General features: G+C 36.9%; 1 protein-coding gene across 1 annotated transcript in view; it reads right to left on the bottom strand.

The window, feature by feature from the left end:
- PLA2R1 (phospholipase A2 receptor 1) overlaps nt 1-22,431 on the bottom strand; it is a 90,076-nt gene extending 67,645 nt beyond the window's left edge. Inside the window, exons 1-8 of the mRNA XM_023528484.1 lie at nt 22,292-22,431; nt 21,902-22,084; nt 17,166-17,546; nt 14,513-14,686; nt 7,661-7,834; nt 3,763-3,876; nt 3,127-3,270; nt 848-1,042 (exon numbers count right to left, since the gene is read on the bottom strand). Of these exons, the coding sequence (XP_023384252.1) occupies nt 848-1,042; nt 3,127-3,270; nt 3,763-3,876; nt 7,661-7,834; nt 14,513-14,686; nt 17,166-17,546; nt 21,902-22,025 (1,306 nt within the window). The 5' untranslated portion in view covers nt 22,026-22,084; nt 22,292-22,431. The remainder of the gene's footprint in view (nt 1-847; nt 1,043-3,126; nt 3,271-3,762; nt 3,877-7,660; nt 7,835-14,512; nt 14,687-17,165; nt 17,547-21,901; nt 22,085-22,291) is intronic.
- Between the last annotated feature and the right edge of the window lie 1,486 nt (nt 22,432-23,917).

Genomic DNA, 23,917 nt, shown 5'->3' with positions numbered 1-23,917 from the left:
AAGGAGCAGAAACTTTTAAAGCATTGAAATGGGGGCAGTGAGGTTGCTGACAGCCCAGGTAGAGTGAAAAGACCCTACATGGCTGAGAGAGATGTCCAAGTGCTCCTACTGAGACAGAGGCAGCCACAGCCGTAAGACTCTTTAATCTCAAATGCAAAGGGTAAAGAAGAAAACGACAGAGATAGATTTTTGTTTTCATTCTAAACTAAAACTTAACATTGAGAAGGTCATCAGAGCAGAGCCTGGAGATTTTTTTTTTTTAATTAACAAATTTATTCTAAGTCAGCGACTTCAATGTTTTTTAGCAGAATTCTATGTTAAACACTGTATGACATAGGTAGAGGTCAGCCTGCTGTGATGGACTAAAGCTGGGTGGAGGCCTAGGAACTTGAAACTCCTGAACGTGGCACAAAGCTTGAAAACCGCCGCACCAAAATAAATGATCCATTTTCACTGGCTAAAGTTATTTAAATCCAATTATTTGTCTAAGCAATTCTCTTTATCGTTTTGATTACATGACCACAGTACACTACTGCAATCTAGTGGCCATGATGTCAAATTACAGGTTCAGTTGTTTTTTATTAGAAGTTTCAGAAAATTACCTTTGCCCCTTAAAGAAAAAAAAAACATCTAATATATAAGGCATATGTGAGATATTACAAAGTTTTTGATCATATATTTTATAAAAATCCAATGAATTTGCATTTCTGATAATATTTAGAAACTTCAGATATATGTGCCAGAAAGAATCACTTTTAAATAGCTTAATTTCTTTTCAACTTCACTAATAAAGATAGTTACTACATTATATCTCATACCTATGTAATCAAAGGCTTTTGGTACTCACCATCTCCGAGCAGGTTTACAAGAAACTCCACCTCTGCTAAAGAAGCTATGTCTATTAATGCACTGTCATCCAACTGGCAAGAATGCAAAGCCTCATTCCAGGTCTTTTCCTCTTTCTGAAGTTTATAGCAATTACGATTGTGGGGATTCCAGCCAGGCTCACAGTGGGTAGCATAATATTTCCAAGCACTTTTTTCTTTTTAAAGAAACAACGACAACACAATGTCATTTTCCACATTTTAAAAACATTACTTATTACCCTGAGTATATATTGTCATCAGTATATGATTACTTTAAAAATTTAAAAAACAGAAAACGCATGAAACAATAATATATAAATCATAGAATTCTAGATCTTCAGAATTGGGAAGGATCCAATCTGTAATCTAGAGCTAGATCTAGATCTAGGATCTAATGGATCGCAACATTTCATTTTCCAGATGAAATGTCTAAGTTATAAAGAGTTAATAAAAATGTTAAAAGTCATATAGCCAGAGCTGAGAGTTAGGGCTCGATATAAAATTTACCAGTTAGAGTTGTTGGTTTTTAAAATCTTTTCACACCGAAAAAGGAATATTGTGGAAAACAATTTAAATGATATTCCAAGGATTTTATGCACACAGTATGTGGGTGGGGGTAGATATTTATTCTCAACTGAAAAAGAGTCTGAAATTTTGGCCACTTCCTCTAGAGCAGAGATGATAAATGGCCTTCATTGTGAAGGTCAGCCTGAGTGCCTGTGATATCCCTCTGGGTTCATAGAGACTCTGAGTGATACTTAAGGAAAATAGTGTCATGGTGCTTTGACACTGGAAGGGAAGGCAGTGTGCACACCAAGTTTTGGCTTTCCTCTTCCAGGAGCTTGCCCTCAACCTGGTGGTGATAGCAGTTTTACTTTATTTTATTAACCACAACTGAGTGCCTCCCTTAAGCACTAATTTAGTTAGATACAATTCTATTGCTACTTGGAAAACAAGACATTCTTTTAAAATTGCTTCTAGGACTGTAACAGCAATTAGAATCACAGTCAAAGAATGTTAGAACATTTAGATATCATCTACCCCAGTAATTTCCACCTAAAAAAAATGAACCCCTTTTACAAATGAAACCTTAAACTTCATTTTAAAGGTAAGATGAGATAAAATAGGATTTTTATCTGATTGAAGCAAGAGTGGGGTCAAGCAAGGAAACTGGGGATCCTAGAAACACAATTTGAAGGCAGTGGACTAGGTGAACTTGAAGCAACAACAAATAATCCAAACAAACTTAGCTTAACTACCTTCATTTCTGGTCTCTGACTTCAATTAGTAGATCAGGGGAGCAAATGAAACAGAAGAAAAGAAGGGTGGCAGGAGGGAGTGCAGGAAGGCATAAGAAAGAACAAAAACGAAGAAGGAAGAACTGGGGAAAGGAAATGAAAGGGAGGGAAAGAGCAGTGACAGAAGCAGCGATCTCAGCACATTCTTGAAATAATGAAAAAAATCTCTACATAAAAAGGTCACAATGCTTCTCCTCCTCCCTTGCCCCAATATTGTGTAATACCCATAGGCTTAGCTACTTAAAAGAAAATGATGAAAGATAAAGCCTAATTGAAAGGAATAATATTTTTAAATGATAATTCAGTTTATTATTTCAAATCTAAGTTGTTTCTAATTATGTTGCTAAAGAGTCTTTTAACAATGGTTGAGTTTTTATCTTTACTTTCTGAGTTAAGACATTACTTCCCAGAGAATAAAAAGAGGTAATAGACCTTAAGAAAACAAAAATAATTGGGTTTCCAGGTACTAGATTGTAATTAGGTAGTATTTCTGTCTTAGTTACACCTAAAAGTTTTCTGTGATTTTGAGAAGGACAATTTGTTACTAATAAAAGATATAGAGTGTGATAGGAAATCAATGAAGTGAAAAATTTTATAAAACTATTTTCTAATTTACATTTAATCGTAAATAAAACTCAAAACTAGAACAGCAAAGGAAGCAAATCTTTTTTTTTTCAAATGCAGAATGACTAAGAATGTAAATTTTTTAAAAAGAGAGGGAGAAAATGTTTTCTATGCTTAAGTTAGTTTGCTTTAGTTTTTAGTAAAATCTTAAATGCATTTGTTAAATTTATGGTGCTTTTGGAATAACAGATAGTATCTAGTTACACATTTTTATTCATATAAAAACTAGCTTTGACTAAGTTTAAATTATGAATTAGGAGCAAAAAAGTAGAGGGATTTGAATACATTGACAGGACAGTAAGCAACTCATGAAAACAACTTAAAACAAAAACACTTACCAGCTACTTCATGATCAGTGTGGTTTAAGTATTTTCTGCATATATAAGGCAAGGCTGTCTCACAGTCCCGACTCCTCCAGGCATTTGGCATAAATGGATTAAATGTGCCACAGTGATATTCAACAAATGGCTCAAAATTTATTTCTGAAAATAGAGTGCGTGTATGTGTGTTTAATTTTAGAAGCAAAAGCAGTTAGTTTGGTATATATTGAAATGTAGTTTTAGCATCAAGGAGATAATCCTTCTCTTTGGCATATATGGTAAATCCGATAAGCTCTTATATCTATGATTTTGCAGTTGAAGTCTAGGCATGACACTGAAATGATTGTCCAAAGATAGCAACAGCTGATTTTATTTAAAAGTACAGAAATATTTTGCTATTTGTGGCTATTTGTAAAACAGCTGACTGGAATCTTGGCTCTGACCTAAATCCTCCTGCGACATTGGCTAAATGCATAGTTTACCTTCTTGACCTCCATTTTCTTGTCTGGAAAAGCCTTACAGGAACTAAGTCAGGCTTAAAAACTTTTATAAACCACTTTCAAAACTAATATGCCTTATTTATGTGGGTAATATTGCTGCTTCAGGCCGCAGGATGATGCCACCCATTGAAGGTCAATAAAATACTGCAGGTACCTGGATTCCAGTTCAGGTAGTTGAGTGGTGTTCCATCAGACCACTGCCAGCCAGCATTTTCATCCAGCTGATTCAGCCCCATCCACATTTCCACTGCTTCACGGTTCAAGTGCTCTGAAATGAAGAGAAATATAGAGTTTCAGAAAAAAGAAAATCAATGTTATTCTACTTTCTTGTTTTCTTTTTCCTGGAGCATCATACATTAACTCCAGTCAATGACAGAAGAGGGTTTAAGTGCTACTAAACCTCATCCTGGTGCTTCAGAGAGAAAAAAGTCAGCCTCTCACCATCCTGAGAAACATAACTGTGAAGTGCTTAATCTAAGCATCCAGAACGGCCGGCCGCCTCTCAAGGGTCGTCAATCCATCCACCCAGGAGTGCACGGTTATGCATTTGAGACCATCCGATCTCTGTGAACTTGAGTGCTTAAGGATTTTAGAGGGTGAAGGAGGAAGCGTCCTGGGCCACTCTCAGAAAGTCTTTTTCTCTTGCCATGTGTGCCTTGTGACCTCAGCTTGGACACTCAGGAATCCAGCTAAGGAGTCTGGACCCAAGGGGACCAGAGGACCCAGAAGGATCCATAGCAGGTTGAGACATAAAGGCCATGCATCATGCAAATGCTGCTTCAGCTTGGGGTTGGGAAAAGGTTTTCTGTCAGGCTGGCTTCCCAGCCTTTACTCCTAACCACCACGCTACAGCTCCTCACATTTTAATTCAACACCATTTTGGTTATAAATGTTATGTATAAACATGTGCATTGGCATGCTCATGCAGGAAAAATATGGTTATCGAAATTTTGGGATTAGGGGAAGTATTTTCTTTGGGTTTTTTTCTTTTTTGTGCACCTAAATTTAAAAAATAAAATTATTCAAAAACAAACGCGTGCTACTTGTACAACAAAATTTGGAAAAAAAGTGTCAGAAACTTTTAGTGAAAGTGACTAATTTCATGACACTTCAAATGTTGCCATTTCGTTTCATTTATTTATTTAGGTGACATTGCTTAGTAACAATAAATAAATTTTAGGTATACAAAATTATAATTTAATATCTGTATATTTTATTGCATGTTCACCACCAAAAATCTAGTTTCCATTCATCACCATATATTTGATCCTTTTTACCCATTTAAGCTTTTAATCTATAAAGGAGAGCATTATTCTCTTATAGTTCATCTGCTTTAGAATCCATTTTATTCTGAGCCACATGCAGTGGCCCTACCTGAGACTGAGACCCTGACAGATAAGAGTTATAAATAGGGTGACTATATCTGCCTGGAAAACTCATGGTTTATGCTGGTAGTTCCAGAATAATTATGAATCACAGCTGCTCAAAGAAGTCAGTTTGGATAATCCATGGTATGGTCACCCAGATTATAAAGGACAGTGTATTCACACAATAAGGCTGTAGCATCCTTTGTGATTGGATATATCAATACAATAGTGGGAAACAGGAGGAATCTAACCCATTTAAGGAAAGAGAAAAATGTGCTTTATAATTTTGAGACCCCAGAAATCACTAAACAGAAATAGCATAACATTCATGGCCCCTTTCTTTCCAAATTTCTGTAGCATTAACACGAATTCTCTTCTTTATGTGGAGTTGATTAGTCCTTTCAGTGGCACCATTTAATTAAATCATATAACATGTATCCTGATGACAGAGTGCAGAATAAAAGATGGATTGACAAGATGGAGAAATTTTCACATTTCACATGGGGTAAGTACAGAGTGATATTTTCAAATACTCTACTTAAATATGTAAATATTAATTATTCTTATCTTAGAGTTATTTTTAATATTATATATGCAATTGTTTTAACAATACACATAAAAAGTCATTATGTAATTCATAATCTGTGTTTAAAGGTACCAAAACAGTTTATTTTGCTTTACAACTAAATCGGTTAATAATTCCATAATAACAAACTCAAACCTAAATTCCTCCAGATATTTCTTGTCATTTGTGACAGCTTAGAATATTCCTTACATCATAGTTAATGTCCACCAGTGATTAACAAGAAATGGTAGACTATTTTCATCATTGAAAAAAACCTTGATCAAAATAGGCTTCACTCTTTATGAATAGACTTCTGTTTTCCTAAATAATCCTCAAAGTCCAATTATAGAATCATGACGTTTAAATCAAAGTCTCTGACATATCTTATTTTTTTAATTATTCAAGTTTGATGAATAAATCCAAACCTTCTTATTAGAAATCCTGGCAGTCAAGATAGATAACAACTGTAATTCATAAATACTATGCAAAATTTTTCATAAAAATCATTACTGGCTAACAATGATTTTAGAAATGGGCATTTTCTGTAATATGACTTACTCAAATCAGTTTCAGTAACAATTTCCTACTTTTGCATGTCTGTGGGGAAGGAGGCAGGCATGCACTGTTCATACATCTGTTGAAATCTTAAGGAAGATACTAATGACTTTCAAAAGTCTTTAAATGTGCTTCTTCTCTCATCCAGTGAATCTACTACAAGCTTACAGAAAAATAATTGGCGATCTATGTACAAAGGTATGTACAGGGATGGTTTGCAATAGCAATGAATAAGTAAATAAATAGAAACAAAAAAAAATTGTACCTATGTCCATCTAATAGTAGTAGATTAGATAAATATATTACTGCTAACCTATAATACTATGTAACCATTAAAATTATGATGTAGATCTATGTTTATAAACATAGACAGATGTTCATTATATGAAGATAAATGAAATAAACGTATTGCCAAACTGCATGCATAGTTGTTAAATGTTTAACACAAAATTTAATGTTTGTTGTGTGTACCAGACAGGCACTTTTCTAAGACTTCACTTGTGTTATAACATGTAATCCACACTACCAAGAAGTAGGCATTATTATTATTTCCATTTGATAGAGGAAGGAAGTTGAGGCACAGCAAGGTCAAGTCACTTGCCTGGGTAGCCTTGCTCAAAAGTGGTAGAAATGAGATTCGAACTCAGGCAGGTGGCTCTCTGGTCCCTGCTGCTAACCGCTGTGCAACAGCTGCCTCCTATTTTAATTCAGTACCATTTTTCATAGATACTATGTATATATCCATGTTTTGCAGAAAAATATGGTTATCTCTAGATTGTAGAACTGTGGGAGACTTTTATTTTTCTTTCTGTAACACCTGAAATTTAAAAATTATTTGAGAAAAAACATGCACTGCATGTGTAATGAAATTAGAGAAAATAGTGTCAGAAACTTTTAATGAAAGTGACTAATTTTGTCACTTTTGAGACTTTCAAGTGTTTCAAAAAAATTTTTAAAAGCTCTGTGTGCGCATATAAAAACACATTTAATATTTAAATGAGAGTTAATAGGAGAGTTTAGGTGATAGGTGAAACATAAGACCCAACTCATTAATACAACTCTTTTGGCATCTTATATTATTCTCTTATACTGTTAGTTACTGTGTGTGTGCTTTTGCTTTTCCAACTAAATTTTAAATTCTGCGGCATCTACCTAGTACATACCTGCACACAGTAAGTAATAGGTAAGATTTTAATTAATGAATGGCTTGATTATTTACTAATAGAAACTGAATGGCTAAAATCTCTCACAGAGCAAGAACTTGTACTTAAGTTTCAAAGTATCCCAGAGCCCATTGCTAGAACTGCTGACTCTCTTGGGTCCCTTGCCGGGGCCTCAACTTCTCTTCTCCAAGGGGGAAAACAATAAGGAAGACGTGACTGGGTGCCAAATGGAATGGCCTGGGGTTCAGGTCAAAATTCGGGGTGTGAGTTTGGACCATATTAACAAAAGAAGAAGATTTTCTAAGGAACATTTTTTTTTTCAGAATATATCATTGCATACATGGATGTAATTATTAACAATGATCATTTTAATTGTATCAATATCAATGTTCACCTACTTACTTCTTATGAAATTTTCTTCAGTATCATCTGCAATACTTAGTAAAGAGCCTCCTTGCATCTGGCATGAAGAATGTGCCTCGCTCCAGGAGAGTGATGAAAGCAAGTTGAATTGGTAGCAAACGTGTGAATTGAGATCTTTCTCCCAGACAGCATCACAACCCACCTCCGCTGATGCTGCAAAGTCCATCAAAACATTAATTATACTCTTATTTTATCTATACAGCAATATATTTCTAAGAGAAATTTGAATGAGATGAATCCAACTTGCAACTTCTAAAATTTTAATGCCTTATCGATTCTTGATTAGGTCTTTGTGACGAAATCTGCATTGTTATCCTATTGGCACTTTATGGTTATACTCTTTCAAGATTTAAAGGAAATTCTAGAAATTATAGATAAAGAAGCTGTTATCCTTTCCAGGAAAATAATAGAACCATTTTAAGGAGAAGAAAATAGAAGATAAGTACTTTTTGAAATAATATCTGAATTCTTCAAAAAGCTGTCATTTAGAACTTTTTACTGAAAGCTCTGTGCATTTGATTATTTGTTTAAGATAGACACATATGTTGTTTCAAAAGACTTCCCCCTCTAAATAACAAAATGGTAGAGGAAATAAGGAATATAGTTGAAATGTGAGTCTATAATGAACACAGTTTTGAAATAAACATTGAGAATAGGAACATTGGTAATTTAGTTTAAGAAAAAATTCTTTCAGCCAAAAGGAAGAAAAGCAAAATCCACTTATAAGACATTGGCCAAGACATTGTATAGCATGTTTAACAGTAAATTTAATAAAATATAAAATGTGAATCTGAAATCTGAAGTTTATTGAGACTGAGACCTAGTTTGGGGTGTTTTTGCTAAAATTTTAAATCAAAACTCAAGGCAAACTAAGCAGCTACAATAATTACCTAAAATCAAATTCAGCCAAAGAATTTCAGAATGTAGAAAATGTAAATCATGCTACAACGCGAGTGTAGCTGAACAGGCAATTTGCTAAAATCTCAAACAGTCTTTCCCAAAGTGTGATCTACAGAATATACAACTCCAATTACTCCCCAGGAAAAATCTGGGACAGAGTGCCTGTGTAGCCTCCTCTGGTAAATTTATAATATACATTAGGATCTTAGTGGCTCTGAGAAGTTCTGTAGTAAAGAAACAGCTTACTTTTAATTTAGTATACTTCAAACTTATTTGACAATTAATTCTTTTTTTCTTTTTCCAACAATAGTTAGACTGTTCCCTTGTGAATGTGGAAAGTTTGTTTTGATGTCTAGATGCAACATGCTTTCCCCAGAACTGACTTAGTTAACCAGACGTTATTAAACCACATATAAATCTAAGGTTGTCTGTAGAGTTTCCTGACTGATACATATATTTATAGACGGATATAAGAATAAAGGAGGACGGAAAACAAGGCCATCAGCAAGTAAAATTGAAGAAAAGGAAGATGTGACAGCTGATGTGACAGCTGAGGCCATAAGGGAGGAGCAGGGGGATCTTTTACAGTTAAAGCGTGCATAGAATTGTTTAGCCTGCTTGTAAAGAAATGCAGATTCCATACGTTCAGTCTCAGAGATTCTGAATCATGAAGCCTGGGATTCAGGAACCTGCATAAAACACATTCCTGATTTTTAGACAGATGGTCCATGAAATAAACACTGGAAACACTGGCTTGAAAGAAAAAATTCAAAGCACTTCCCAGGAGAGCAGGTTTGAGTAGACTTCGGAACTGGAAGAAGAGATCTGGGAATAGGACTGAGGCAGAAATACCTGACCCTCATCTCCTGCTGTGGGGAAAGATTCAACGATAAATCCTAATTACAAGCACCCAGCCATATCATAATAAGAAAAGGTCTGGAGGACACTTCAATTGATCTCATTCCCATTTTTGCCAAGAGTCTGTCCTGTCTTTTTAACAGGACATAGATTGAGCTATGTAGACACAGCCTTTTGCGGTAACCTGCCTGAATTCTGTACCTTAAACAGTTAACTGAGAGATTTGCCGGTGATCTTCTCTGTGCTGAAAATTACATAGTCTAGTTTTATTAGATTTCCCTTGTTTCAGATTATCTGTGCCAATTCTTCAGATTAATTAAAAAGGAAACTTTCAGTCATATATTTGCAACAGGGATGCATATTCTCCTAATAAGTAAGTTCATTTGTCACTGAAATCTGTTTTTAACTGAAATGTAAGAATTTGTACTTCTGTGCAAGCAGACACTAGTCTCTCTCTGCGTCTCTAGGTGGGCTGCATGTCACTCCATGGATCTTATTGGAAGGGTCTTATTAATAGAACGAAAACACCACCCTGGGCCAGGTGCTGTGATGTGCTGCCTGGTCTCCCTTCAGGCCCGAAGGCTTTATTTCCCCTGCTGCCAACACAAACCTCTCAATGTTCAGCCTTCTTCAAGGATTGCCTTAGTTGAAGAGTCTCTTTGCCCAATGTCACTCTCCCTTCTCAAGGGCAGCTGGCAAACCATGACTGGTTAGTGCAGGGCTATAAACCCCTCCTCTTATCCCAACTGGGGGCAAATCCAGCTTGAAAACACCTTATAGAGTCAGTCGGGCCTGCATCACAATCCTGATCCTGCTCTCTTTTCTTCTTTTCCACATGTATTGATCCTGAGAGCACTCCCCAAGAAACCTCCCACAGGTTAATCTCTGTCTTAGACACTGCTCCCTGGGAACCCATTTGGCATCGACTTCCATCTTGGCCTGAGGCCTTCACATTTATTTTAGTTCTCTTGCTTCTTTGCATATAATCTCTCTTCCCAAGCCACTGAAAATGTGAGATCAAAGGCTGGTGTCTCACATACATTTAATTATCTTGAAAATTTAAAATCTAAGGTCTAGCATCATATTGTTATATTTCTCTGCATCTTTTATTGTCTTCATATGATCTCTTCTGTTGCTAAACTATGAACTAACTGTGTTACATGTATCTTTGAATCTCCTATTATTTGATGAACGATTACTATTAAGTATGTTGGCTGTGTTTTTTTCTAATAGATTCTCCTTGTCCATTAAAATTCCCTTCTATTCCTAGAGGGCTTTCTTTTTTTTTTTTTTTTGAGTTTTTGTTTTTTTGACAAAGAGTGTGAAATTTTGTCAAATGTTTTCTGTATCTATAGATGATCATGTGGTTTTTGTCCTTTACCTATCGATATGGCTATTACATTAATTGATTTCAGATTTTAAATCAATCTTGCATTCTTAAGATAAATTTCACTTGGTCATGATGCACAATTCTTTTCATATGTTGTTGAGTTCTGTCAGTGTTTTGTTGAGGGTTTTTGCATGTACATTCATATGAAAAATTGTTCTGTAGTTTTCTTTTCTTTTGATATCTTTGTCTGGTTTGGTATCAGGATAATTGTGGCCTCAAAAAATAGTTGGGAAGTGTTTCCTCCTTTCCTATTTTTCCATTTACTCATTAATTCACTTAGAGGATATCTTGTTAAGGCCATCAATGACTTCCATACTGCCAAATCCAGCAGTTTCAGACCTTGTCAAATCAGGCCCTTTAGAAGCATCTAGCAAGTTGAGCTCCCTTCTTCTCCTTGCCGATATCCCCTGTCTTCCTGCCTTCACATGCGTGGCCACCCTTCTACCCCTATAGCCACCCCTTCTCAGTCTCCTTTGCTGGTTCATTTTTATATACTCAAACTAAATGTTGAGGTCTGAAGACTTGGCCTTGAGTCCCTTTCCTTTTTATTTTATACACTCTCTAGATTACCTAACCCATTCCCATAAATCTCTCTTGTATAACTCTCAGATATATAGAGACCTTTATGTCTGACTGCTTAGTCCACAACTCCACATGCTCGACTCGCATATAAACATGTCCCAATTTGAATACTTGATTTTTCTCTCAAATCTGTTTCTCTATTAACTTAGCTATGCAGAAACCTGGAGTCTTAATTAACATCGCACTTTCTCCCTTATCCTCAAAGTCTGTACTTACCAGTGAGAATTTCAACTCCTGGTTTAAAGACCTAGATATAATTTTTTAGGTCTGACCATAAGCAATCATGAAAGCTTTACCTGGAAGATTTCAAGGGAGAAAGCTGCCCTCCCACACCAGACTTCATACATAGCCAGGTTCAAGGGAAATTAGATCATTCCAGAGGTTAATATCCTAAAAAATATCTCAAACTAACTAATCATGACTAATCATGACTCTCCAACTGTGAAAGACATGCATCCAAGAGGGGTCTAGATGGCCCAGAATTGACTTGAAACAAACCCAGAGAGATTCCTATATGCCATCCTTGTTCCTGAAGATCGACAGTGACAGATATTTTATTGCATTCTTCACTGCTAGTATGTTCATACGTGTTTATTAATGCTAAATTTAAATTTTGATCACTTGCAATCAACTTTCTAAAAAAGACAGCAGCATCATTTTATATTGTGATACTAAAAAAAAAAAAAAAACTTCCATGTAAGAAAGATGAGATACAATAATATAAATCTTTACTTTATTCCACTCACTCTTCTATGTCTTATCCACTTGTTGACCTCATGGAAAGAGCTATCAGCTTGCTCAAATTTCAGTCTCTGACACATCATTTTGAGTTATGTTGGTCACCAGGAACCAAAAGTAACAAGAAAGAAAGAAAACTGGCACTGTAATTTAGCACTGTACAAATAAACAGGCTCTCTGCTGGTTGTGAGCAGGAGAATTGGAATCTGGCAGGCTGTCAAGCAGAGGAAGCCTCTGAGCCGTAGGAAGCTGAACAAATAGATAGTCTGGGGAGTGAGAAGCCCTGAGCACCACTAAACCCAACCTTCCACCTGGGAAACCATAATTGGCTAAAGTTACAAAGGATGGTGACAGCGTTCTTTGCAAAGACTCAAGGAGAATATTTTCTTTGAAAAAATGTCCATAGTATTAGGGTCACGGAAAACATATGTTAATTTTATTAGTATTGGTCTATTTATTTTTAATGATGATATATATTATAGATGAAAATGGAAAGAGGAAATAATGCAGACAATATGACATCTAATTCAAGGATCCAAGGAGGGTGAGATTACATGAACATACAGCTACATACATGCATTGAGTTGAGAAAGTTGATGATCTGACAGTATTTTCAATAAAGAAATACTTTCACGCTGGTTGGTAAATAGCTGCTGTTCTGGGCTCCTTGAGTGCTCTTTGTTACCCTAGTTTTTCCCGCACCTCTCCGTACACCTCACCAGCAGTGGGACCCCTGGGCTCCTAACACCCACATTACAGTCTCCACTTGAATTGGTCTGTAGCCCATATCATATTGGCTGTTAAATGTCTTACTTGCGCCGCTGAATATAGATAGATGTATGTTGCATAGCATTACCTCTACATTATGAATTGTTTGATAAAGACTTATATGCAGCAGGATCACCTGGGCCACTTGTCAAAAATGCAGATGCTTGGGTCTCAAACACTGGACCTACTGAGTTTCTGGGAGGGAGCTAGGATATGTGTTTTTAATTTTCTCCAGGTGATTCTAGAGCATCATATCAAATATAGTCTGCATTTTCTGGCATAAAGTATGTCTGTTTGTCCTGTATTCCTCTAGATGCCCAGTTCTTTGAAGGGAGGGTCTTAAGACCTAATGCTCTTGGTATTCACCACTATGCCTAGCTTAGTGATATGGACAAACAATAAAAAGGAAGTTTCATTAATTCAGAAGTGCATGCTGAAAGGATTAGTTAGGTTTGATGATGATAGGATGATGATGACAGCGATGGCTAATCCTGGTGAGTGCTTATCGTCTGCCAGATACTATACGTGCCTTTGATGCATCATCTAATTGAATCATTTCAAAAGCCTCATAGGTATAGTTATTATCTCTATTTTATGGTGAGACTCAAGATGTCATCATTGGGAGGAAAGAGTCCAGTCTTTGTCTGTCTAGTTTCAAAGTCTATACACTTTCTTATTCACTAAGCCATACGGGCTTTAGATTAGAAAGCTAGTCTACAAGTAATCTTTAAATCTGATTTTTTGGAGTTGATCTCTTCAAATTGCTTTTGTTTCTAATTTCTTTGTTGTATTTTGTTATATATGTAGAGGGGAGGTAGGCATGGAAGATGAGGAGATTGTAAAGGCTATTCTCTCTGACTCTCAGGAACCAAGGTAAAGGAAGTTAAATATAGAAGATACATGTAAATATGCCCCAATACTTAGGAACCATTGGAAACCTTTTGGTTAAATAAAAATAAAGTAAAATAATAAAGTACTAACTGAAAAAAAGTTAGATCATTATAGCTGTTACTGGATCTTGAAAATCAAGTTAAGAAGAGGAAAAACGTTTGAGGTTATACCTAGAAATCAAGTACTAAGGAAAGAGAATGAAGATGAGAACTCATTGTCGAGAAATAATTAGGGAAACTGCCATTTTAGAAAGATCATCAGCTGATGCCTGGACTTGACAATGGTAGGACAAGCAGTCTGGACATGGAGAAATTAAGGCAGCTCATAAGAGAAAGTGGATTGAAAGGGTAACTGAGCTTTGTACTCATTCAGGTTTGTTTTGAAGTATTTTGCCTGGAAGCTGAGATTAATGAGATCACAGAGTATTATAATTTGATTCCAGTTAAAGCATCCTTATACACTGAGCTTAATGAAGAATAGCTAATTAACATCTTTTGAATGTAAGAGTTAAAAAAAAAGACTATACATCAGGATTGTCTTTTCAAGGCAAAAACAAATCCCAAATCAAATCTGGATAAATAAAATCAGAGTGCTTATTCAGACTTCAATATATCAATCCCGGTGCTTTACTTTAGATACAGATAACTTTCCAATCATCTTTGATTCATTCAGGATATATGATGAAGAGAAGATTTCATTCTTACTGGGATCTGGGCAAAATCCCCACTTCTCATCTCTTTCATATCGGCTTGTCGTGGCACACCACAGTAAGCTGTCGTCCCGCCCTTCCTGGGTACATTCATGATGCCACTGGTGGTTGAACTGGAAGGGAAACATACAAGGTGTTCCACGTGCATTCCCTTTGAGTGTATACAAATCTAAGAGAAGAAAAAGACAAAGTCAAATACATATTATGTCAGCGTGATCTTTGGAAACTGTCATATAGTCAATGCATATTTTTAGTTACTGAAAACCTACCATGAGCAAGGCCCCTGTAGAACCTCCCTGTCTACAGAGTGTAAAAGTGCAAGACTGAGTGCTGGGTTCAGAGAACATGCTCATAAATGGTGTGTTTATATATTTATCTACTTGTTTATTCACAATGGTGCACTGCTACAGTAGCACACATATTTGTGAAAGGATAGAAAGGAAAATTTAATGGAGATTTTACTTGAAAATATTTTCCAGTCCCTAAATACATCCGTTTTCAGCATCTAAACCTCAAGAGCTTCATAAACCTTTATTAATTTATTAATATAACAAATATATATTGAGCATTTAAAGTGCCACTGGGGACATAATAGTGAATAAACCACAAAAGTTCCCTTTTGTACGGAACTTTGGTTCTATTAAGTAGAGACAAAAAGAAAGCAAATACTCAAGTAAACATAGAATTTCATGTAGTGATAAGTACCACGATGAAAAACAAAATAGAGTAAGAAAACAGAATGACTCTGTGTGTGTGTGTGTGTGTGTGTGTGTGTGTGTGTGTGTGTGTGTGTGTGTGTGTGTGTGAGAGAGAGAAGGGGTCAAGAGCCACTATTTTGGCTTGGGTGCTTAGCGAAGGCCTCTCTGAATGAGAACTGGTAAAACGAGGGTACAAGTATTTGGAAAAGAGTTATTCTGGCAGAAAGAACAGCAAATTCAAAGAACACATGACAAGAGCGAGTGTGGGATGCCTGTGGAAGAGCGCGGAGGCGTGATGGGAGGTGGGGTCAAGGAAGTACTGGAGTGTTCGCTTCCAGAAGCTGGCTCTGCCATGTTATGAACTTTGGCCTTTACTATGAGGGTAGTGGAAAGTCGCTAGTGGTGGTTTTGAATGAGAAAGTCACATGATCATATTTCCATTTTTAAAGATTCTCTGGGGTGCAGTGTGGCAAACAGAACCCCCGAGAGAGGGGGCAATGTGCGATGACTAGCTGGGAGGCCTCTATAGTCAACTAGAGAGACAATAGTGTTGAGGTGGCCTGCTGGCTGCTTTCTCCGAGTATTTCAATAATTCGTTATCCTTGGCCTTAAGCAGGAAACAACAACAAACTTTTCATGACTCAACTGGGGCTTTCCATGATGAGGGGGATCAGGGCCACCCTCAATTAAATCTATAGGTCCTGGAGGGAAAGGGCTGGCTGTGAAGATTCTCACCCCTTTCCCACAGTTGGCGGGTGCTGGACCGAGCTCACATGGCATCACCAGCCCTAGAGGTTAAGGCAGTTTAGAAACTACCAGTATTTCAGGGCACATCCTCTCGTTTCAACCACTGCCTTCTGTTCAGTCTTCCCCTGTATGCATTGCGAGTGTGGATATATAGCTAAAATCTTAACATAGAGCAAAATGTCCTTAGAAGTGTAGATTATTCAGAGAGCTGGTTTGTAGCACTTCATCGTAGTGGGTCCCAAAAATAGCTTGCTCTTAGCTTTGTCTCTTTTTACTAGTGTCTTTTAGGTACAGGAGAAAGCCCTGCCTTGGGTCTTAGGAGTTCCTTTCTCTGCTTCCTAGGACTAGTATAAAGTTCTTAGAAAGATATGCTCTTAAGCCATAATTCTACAGAGCACCATGAGGGCAGAAACTACATCTGTCTTGTTGACCTTTGTAAAGCAAATGCCTGCACTGTGCCTGAGACACAGTCAGCCCTCAATAAATGTGTGATAGATGATGAATGGATGGATGAATAAAGGAAGAGCACTACAAAACAAAACCCCAGAAACAAGTTTAGAGCGTCAGGATTTAACTATGCTGCTTTCTTTCTTCTATTGTTTTTATTTTTTCCTGTTTAAAAATGCCAACTATTACAGAACTATGCAACATGAAAGTCTTCCTCCCCCAACCCATGCTTTTCAATTCTCTAGCACAGACCAAATAACCCCTGACAACAGTCTGTCTTTAAACGCTTTGTAACATGACCATCACGTGAATGCCAGCCAGGCATTGGAGGCACTAAGGTGCTCTGCAGGCACACTCCATCTATGAGACTGAGTTTCTACCGTGAGAGAAATGGTGGCAGGAGAGGTTCCTATATTTGCCCTGCCAAATCTTTAACTTCAAAGATCTTTTCCTTCCTCCTCTATTTTCTCTCTCCCTCTTGTCTTCCTGTTCTTTTTTCTTTTTTCCATTGATTCCCAAAGTAAAATGTTTTTTCCTCTAATACCTTTAACTTCTGCTTCAGAATTTATGAAGTCCATTCCAAGACTCCAAGACTCTTTTTACAATAAGCAAGTAAGCAACTAAAATGTATTTAGCAGAAGTCCCCTGAGGTTCCAGGGGCTGTGTGCCTCTTTTATATATTTAACAAATTTTTACTCATGGGCAAACTTTCTAATGTATCATTTCATGAGTACTTCGGTTTAAATTATTTTTTACCTTTGTGTAGATATTCACAGATGCCTCCACTGCCTGACACGTAGGAAATCCACTTATGAAGATATTTCCGTGAGGCCACCAGCGTGTTGTGCTTCACCTGTACCATGTACTGGAGCGGGCTGGTGATCACCTTCCTGTTACAGTGCCACCTCAAGGAAACGTGGGTGGAATCGCATTCATATATGCTTAATGGCTGCTCTGGATCAGATAAATTCAGACCCAGGCAACCGCTGCCTCCTATGTTAAAGAGGTGACGGTTTGAAACCCATTTCCACAGCATGTACTTATTTGGTGGTTTGCAGTTCTCCAGTGTTAGTACAGTTTTGCCTGCTTGAATGCATTTCTTGAAGCTCTCACTTTGGATAATGAATATTCCTTTATCTGAAACAGCAAAATAGAAGATACGGTATGCAACTTTCTTATAGAATTAACTAGCGTCATGAGGATGCCAGTGTACGTGTCTAAGTTGTGATGTCACAACTAGCAGCCATTTCAAACATATCTGGAGTTGATGGGCAAAGTCTGTCAGAAAGACTTTGTTTGCTCAAAACAGAGGAGTTTCTTGGGAAGCACAGATGGGCTTATTGGAGCTAATGGGAGACTTCTGATCTGAGACCTCCATGGCCCTTCAGTAACAAGGGATACCTGTCAGTCTACTCAAGAATGGTACTGAAAGAGAAGGCACACACCACAACGAGATAGAGAGCAGGCATCAGTAATAATACTCAGGGCTGGAGGGGAGGGCCATTGGGTGTCCAAAGATATGGCGACACTTTGATTTTCTTCAGACAAGTGCCTAAATGTTAGGAACATAGCAGCTGAATCAAGAGCCACTAAAATGAAAATTTCTAATCAAATTCCTGTAGAAAACCCAAAGGATAGATGTGAAGTTCTGCTTTGTGTCTTGCTACAAGACACCATGCTGGTGAGAGAAGATATTTCTCCACATTTGTTTTCTGTGCTGGGTCCAACAGGAGTAGAAAGGTGGGGACATTTGGTATGGGAATGGCCTCTTGCAAGTGCAGTCTTGTTGGGTAGACTGGGCAGCAGCAGATAGGAATCCAGAACACTAGCTGAGGCCACACACCTAGATATGCGAGAGGTGTAGAAGCAACATGAGGGCAGCAAGCACACAGGCCACATGGAGACATGGAGAAAGTAGATGTTTTGTGATATACCCTCGAGCCTCCAAGCCCCTGGAGACAGAAGAAGGGACTTGGGTGAGTTTCCCAGGAAAAAGCTCCCAGGGTCCAGCCGGAGAGTATGTGTTAGCTATCTGCCTGCTACCTAACTTTACCTCAAGTTGCTGGCCTGGAAGGCACCTGCTATAAAATAATTATGAATTTGTTCTCCCGCAGTATTTTTTTTCTTTTGAGTTGATTTTTGTATATGATGTAAGGTAAAGGTCCAATTTCATTTCTTTGTATGTGGATATCTAGTTTCCCAGCATCTTTTGTTGAAGAGACTATTGTTTCCCCATTGTGTATTCTTGGCATCCTTATTGAAGATCAGGTGACTATAAACTCATGGATTTATTTCTGGGTGCACATGTATTTATGATCGTTAAATGTTCCTGGTGAATTGACCCTTTTATCATTATATAATGTCTTTATTTATCTTTTGTGATAATTTTTGATTTAATGTCAATTTTATCTAAGTATAGACATTCCTGCTCTCTTTCGGTTTTCATTTGCATGAAATATCCTTGCATTCCTTCACTTTCAGCATATGTGTTCTTACATCTAAAGTGAGTCTTTAGACAGTATATAGTTGGATCTTTTTTTTTTTATTCATCCGGCCACTATTTTTTGACTGGAATTTAATTCACTTACATTTAAAGTAATTACTGATAGGGAAGGACTTACTATTACCATTTTGTTCATTGTTTACTGTCTGTCTCTGTAGTTATTTTGGCCTCTTTTTTCTCTCTTGCCATCTTTCTTTGTGTTTTATTGAGTTTTTAAAAACTGGTATGCTTTAATATCTTTCTATTTTTCTTTTGTGTATCATCTATAGGTACTTTCTTTGTGGTTACCATAAAGCTTAGACATAAAACATAGTTTTAGGAGTCTATTTTAAGTGAATAACAACTTCAATCATACACACAAAAAAATCTACACTTTTACTTCTTTGTGTTATTGATGTTACAAATTACATGTTTATATATTGCGTACCCAGTAATAGGTTTTTTGAAGGAAGAATTCATGTCTAACATCTTTAGTCTAAGCACTTTAGTATAAGAGTATAGTGAGCATATCATAGATGTTCAGTAAATGCTGACATTGATGAAACATGCCTGCAACTGCTGCTTAGGCCTCTGGTTGCTGAGGTTACTCAGCTCAGCTCGTCTGGTCAGGTCCAAAAGCTTTTTTGTTTTCATGTTAGCTAGGGTCTCCTCTTATATTTTACTTCCTGTCCAATCTTCAAATACCGGAAGGGACATTATCAAGTTCCCTTAAAATGGCTGTGGTTTAGGGCAAGTCGTGTTGTGCATCAGGGGCATAGCAGGAACAGGCAGAGGCCTTCTAGAGATTTGAAACAGTGCAGAATGAGACTCCTCACATACTGGTGCATGGGAACCAATCTTCGTTTTGGTGAAAGTTCTTTTGGTTTTTGCAAAGTTACCGAGGCCAAGAACTGATTTATAGTAACCAAAATCATTTAAGACACTCTTTAAAAAAAGAGATGCTCATGTATAAATGAAAGCTATATTTCATTTAATAATTGATATCTTATTTATAATCATATATTTGAGGAGTTGAATTAGTTGTCAGAAAATTGTTTTGATCAGCATACATCAGAGCAAAAGAGAAGGGAGTATGTGTTGGGTGTCGGGGAGGGAGTTGAAAATGAATGGTTTTAGGGAGATTTCATTTAGATCAGGAAATTTGTTTTCTTAATGAAGGCTATGTCTGTATGGTTATTAGTAATAGTCATTCAAGATCAAATCTTCCTCTCGCCGATGTGACGTGGACTCTGATAATTAGCCTTTACAACTCTCCTTTTCACCTTTTCATGCCTTGGTAGACTGTTAACCTTCACTTTTGTTGTAATATACTAATTACTTTCTAGGTAGCCCAGAGTTCCGTTAAGTTTTTACTAAAGGATAATTATTCTATTGTAATTGTTCTGTACATATATTCAAATACATCTAGCTCTGCAAGTTACTGGATGGACTTCAGCACTCAGGGCCTCAGTTTATATACTTAAGATAGGTGAGTAGACTACTTGGCTACAGGTTAAGAGCTCTGGAATCAGGCACATCTGCCACAGACTAGTCTTGTAACTTTAGGCAAATTTCTTGATTTCTGTGAGCTTCACCTTTCCTCTGTGAACTGGAAATATGTATGACACTGACCTCACAGGGATGTTTAGAATATTCCATTAAATAAGCAATGCAAAGCACACCACACATTACTTTGGTATAAGAAGACCTCAGTGAATGCTAGTTGTTGTCGTTATTATAATTATCCCTCTGGCTTCCTGATTCTTTGTTTATAGATCCAGCTGCAGATTTGGTTGAACACCTGTAGAGTGCTAATTTGAGCATCCCCCAAAGACTTCTCTTGTTTCATTATTAACATGAAAGCTCATTTTTACTTAAGCTTCTGCAGCATACAGTGGGTAGAGACTTTTTAGTTTTAAACAATCCTTAAATACCACGCTTTCAACTTTTATGAAGAAAAATTACTCTTCAAAAGCAAGATAACAAAATTTTTGTCTTGTTTGTTCAAATATATGTGCAACTATGAATTAAGAGTCTTCACCTGTTCATCTTTTACACTATCTACCTGTAAAGTCCATACTGCAGCTCTTTTATAGGAAAGAGAGATACATGATGCTGACAAGCAGCATATAGATGGTCTGTGAGTAAGTGGACATGGAAATTATACATCACTAAAATTTTGGGTGAATAATGTTTTTAAATATTCAAATTATGAAGTATTAAAAGAAAAAGAGTGGTAGAATCAGAATGTCTGTAGTCACACCAGTGGCCATAAAAGTACCTTTCCAAAGCAGAAGATATTAGACAAGCTTAATCCCATGTTGCTCAATTTTAGGCTGTTATTACATTTCCATGCCCTGCTGCCTTCAGAATATAGCTTTGGAAAAGTTCTTCAGAATGTTTCATAAACAAGTAGCTCTGGCTTACCAATAACAATAAACCTGTCATCTCCAAAAGAATACTATGTCATGCTAAGCTAAAAAATGACCCAAGCTCACTTTCCTATTAAGCTATAATAGAATCGTATCCTAGCACCATTAATCTCCATAAATTCACTGAAGAGAAAACAATTGTTTTCAAATGAACTATGAGGAGACCCAATAAAGGTATCAATATTATGATTATTATTGTATGCATATATGGGTTCTCTGTAACAAAATGTAATGCCGAAATAAGCCACCAATCCTTAGTGTCTATAGTGAGATTTCAAAAAGGATGAAAATCAAATGTGGGAGGAATCAAGATTGATTATATATGTCAAGGACATCAGTTATGCTTGAACACTGATTAAGTGATTAATGAAGTACTGCCAGAACTACTAAATCTCTTTGCAGTAAAATGTTATTATGTTTTCCTTCATAATTATAAGTTTAGGAGGAAGAAAAAGATTGATTTATTAGAAGTAACTTATAAACTAATTTTCTTCTTTTAAAAAAAAAAAAATCCATGAAAGACAGTGGTTCTGCTTTTTTACTTCTCAGTTCCTTTTAGGATATCATTTTGGACTCACCCTTGGCTCCACAGGATAACATGCAATTTTCTAAAAAAAATGAGAGGAGAATGCTTCCTTGATCAAGTGTTGAACTTAAGTTTAAGGCAGTCCTTTCATGACTGCATGTTGAATGTTCATTCATTCATTCATTCATTCACTCATTCACTGGGTGCTGGTTATATGGTAGGCACTTGTAGGGTGCTAGAGTGAGAGAGAGAGAAATGATTTACCTAAATATCTGTTCCTTGAAACTGTATCTATTTGTTCTAGAATCACGAGAATTCTTTTAATTAATAAAAAGAATGGAGTCTTGTCATTTCCAAAGAAATCGTTATTGCACTTAAAAGAAAATCTTAAAAACAAGTGAAAAAAACAACAACAAATAGACTAAAATTTAAAACACTTAACTGGATCCTCAGCTGATGGCATAAGTGAGAAGGACATGACTCCTCAGTGTCATTGGGCCTTTCTGGGTGGCGGGTGTGTGGACACATGTACTTGCCCATTTTCTGGGGACAGCACAACAGCACTGGAAGAAATACGAACATGGCAGACAAGGCTAACTTTACCCGTAAATGCAGATCATGAACTTCAGAGCTGGGTGGGACTATAAAGCTCATTTTATTGAACTCTTTTACATTTTTTCCCCAAATCCACTTTGTCTTATAAATTTTATACTTGATGAAGACCATAGAGGTCTAGGTCTAGTTTTACTTACATACATTCATTTATAATCTAGAAAAAAGAAAATTAACTGTGTAATTGTTGCAATTTAAAGCAGGAGATTTGAAATTTCAAACTAAGAGTTATTGAGTGCCTAATATTCCATATGTTAAGAATCCTACAGATAGAAAGATATATATGTCATGGTGTTTGCCTTCAAGAAACTAATATTCTCCCTGGCAGTACAACATGAAATATGCAGAAAAAACTATAACTTAACTCCAAAAGATATCTTGATATATAAGCACAATGAGGTAGAAGCAAGGGGTAGAAGGGGTCAGTTTGACCTAGAAGATCAAAGAAATCTCTCTCTTTCTCTCTCTCTCTGTCTCCCCGTTACACACACACACACACACACACACACACACACACACACACAAATACACACACTTTCATTTAACAAACGTTTATTAGGGACCTAATATTTGTCACACTTGGAAGTACATTGGTTAATAAAACTAGCATGGATGTCTGTCTTTATTACAGAGAGAGGGTTCAAGATAGTGGAGAAGATCTATAAATGGAGAGGTGAGGAGTCAGGCAAAGGGACATTCTGGACAGAGTAAATGTCACCAAAGCTCAGAGGTGATAAAAATAATAAGCTCTAGGGCGATGAGAACCTAGCTATATAAAAAACATTAGTGGTCATAGAATATGAAGTTGTATGGTTTCGGGTCATTTTATAAAGAACTTGAATTTTATTCAGAAATTTGTATATTATCTTCAGATGAAAGGGAGCTTTTGGAACAAGAGAAGGCATGACTGAAGCTGTGGTGTGAAAGACGAATCATTCAACAAAAACACTTATTGAGCACCTACTGTGTCCCCGGTGTTGTTTCAGGAGCTGAGAATATAGACATGAAAGCAAATATCCACGTTCTTGTCCCAGAGGAGTTCTCATTTAGGTGAAATGAGACAGTCCATGAGTGGAACTGGAGAACAGTCTGGGGACTATGGCTATGATCCAGCAAGGGAGATAGAAGGTGCCATTTCAACTGGTGGTGATGAGAAAGGAGGAGAGGGGGTGGTTAGACTCCATTTACCAGAGGGAGAATTCAAAGAGGGAAGAGATGACAGGATTTGATGATTGATGGAATGTGAGGATTCTGGAAAAAAGTAGTTTTTTCTTTTTTCTGGCTTCAAGTATTCAGTTGGCTGCAAGATGCCAATTCTTAGGATACCTTGAGGCTGGAATCTAAAGCCTGGGGCTGTTATTACAGACCGTTTGAACAGTGCAGACTGGGGGTACCCAGGGGAGGTTTCTCTTGAGGCCCTCCCACTTCACTTTCAGTACCCCTTCTGATTATGGTG

This window comes from Pteropus vampyrus, unplaced genomic scaffold (assembly GCF_000151845.1).
Source record: "Pteropus vampyrus isolate Shadow unplaced genomic scaffold, Pvam_2.0 Scaffold2, whole genome shotgun sequence".
NCBI classification, from domain to species: Eukaryota; Metazoa; Chordata; class Mammalia; order Chiroptera; family Pteropodidae; genus Pteropus; species Pteropus vampyrus.
The sequence above is the reverse complement of the archived record's forward strand: the minus strand, read 5'-3'. Positions and strand labels throughout refer to the sequence as shown.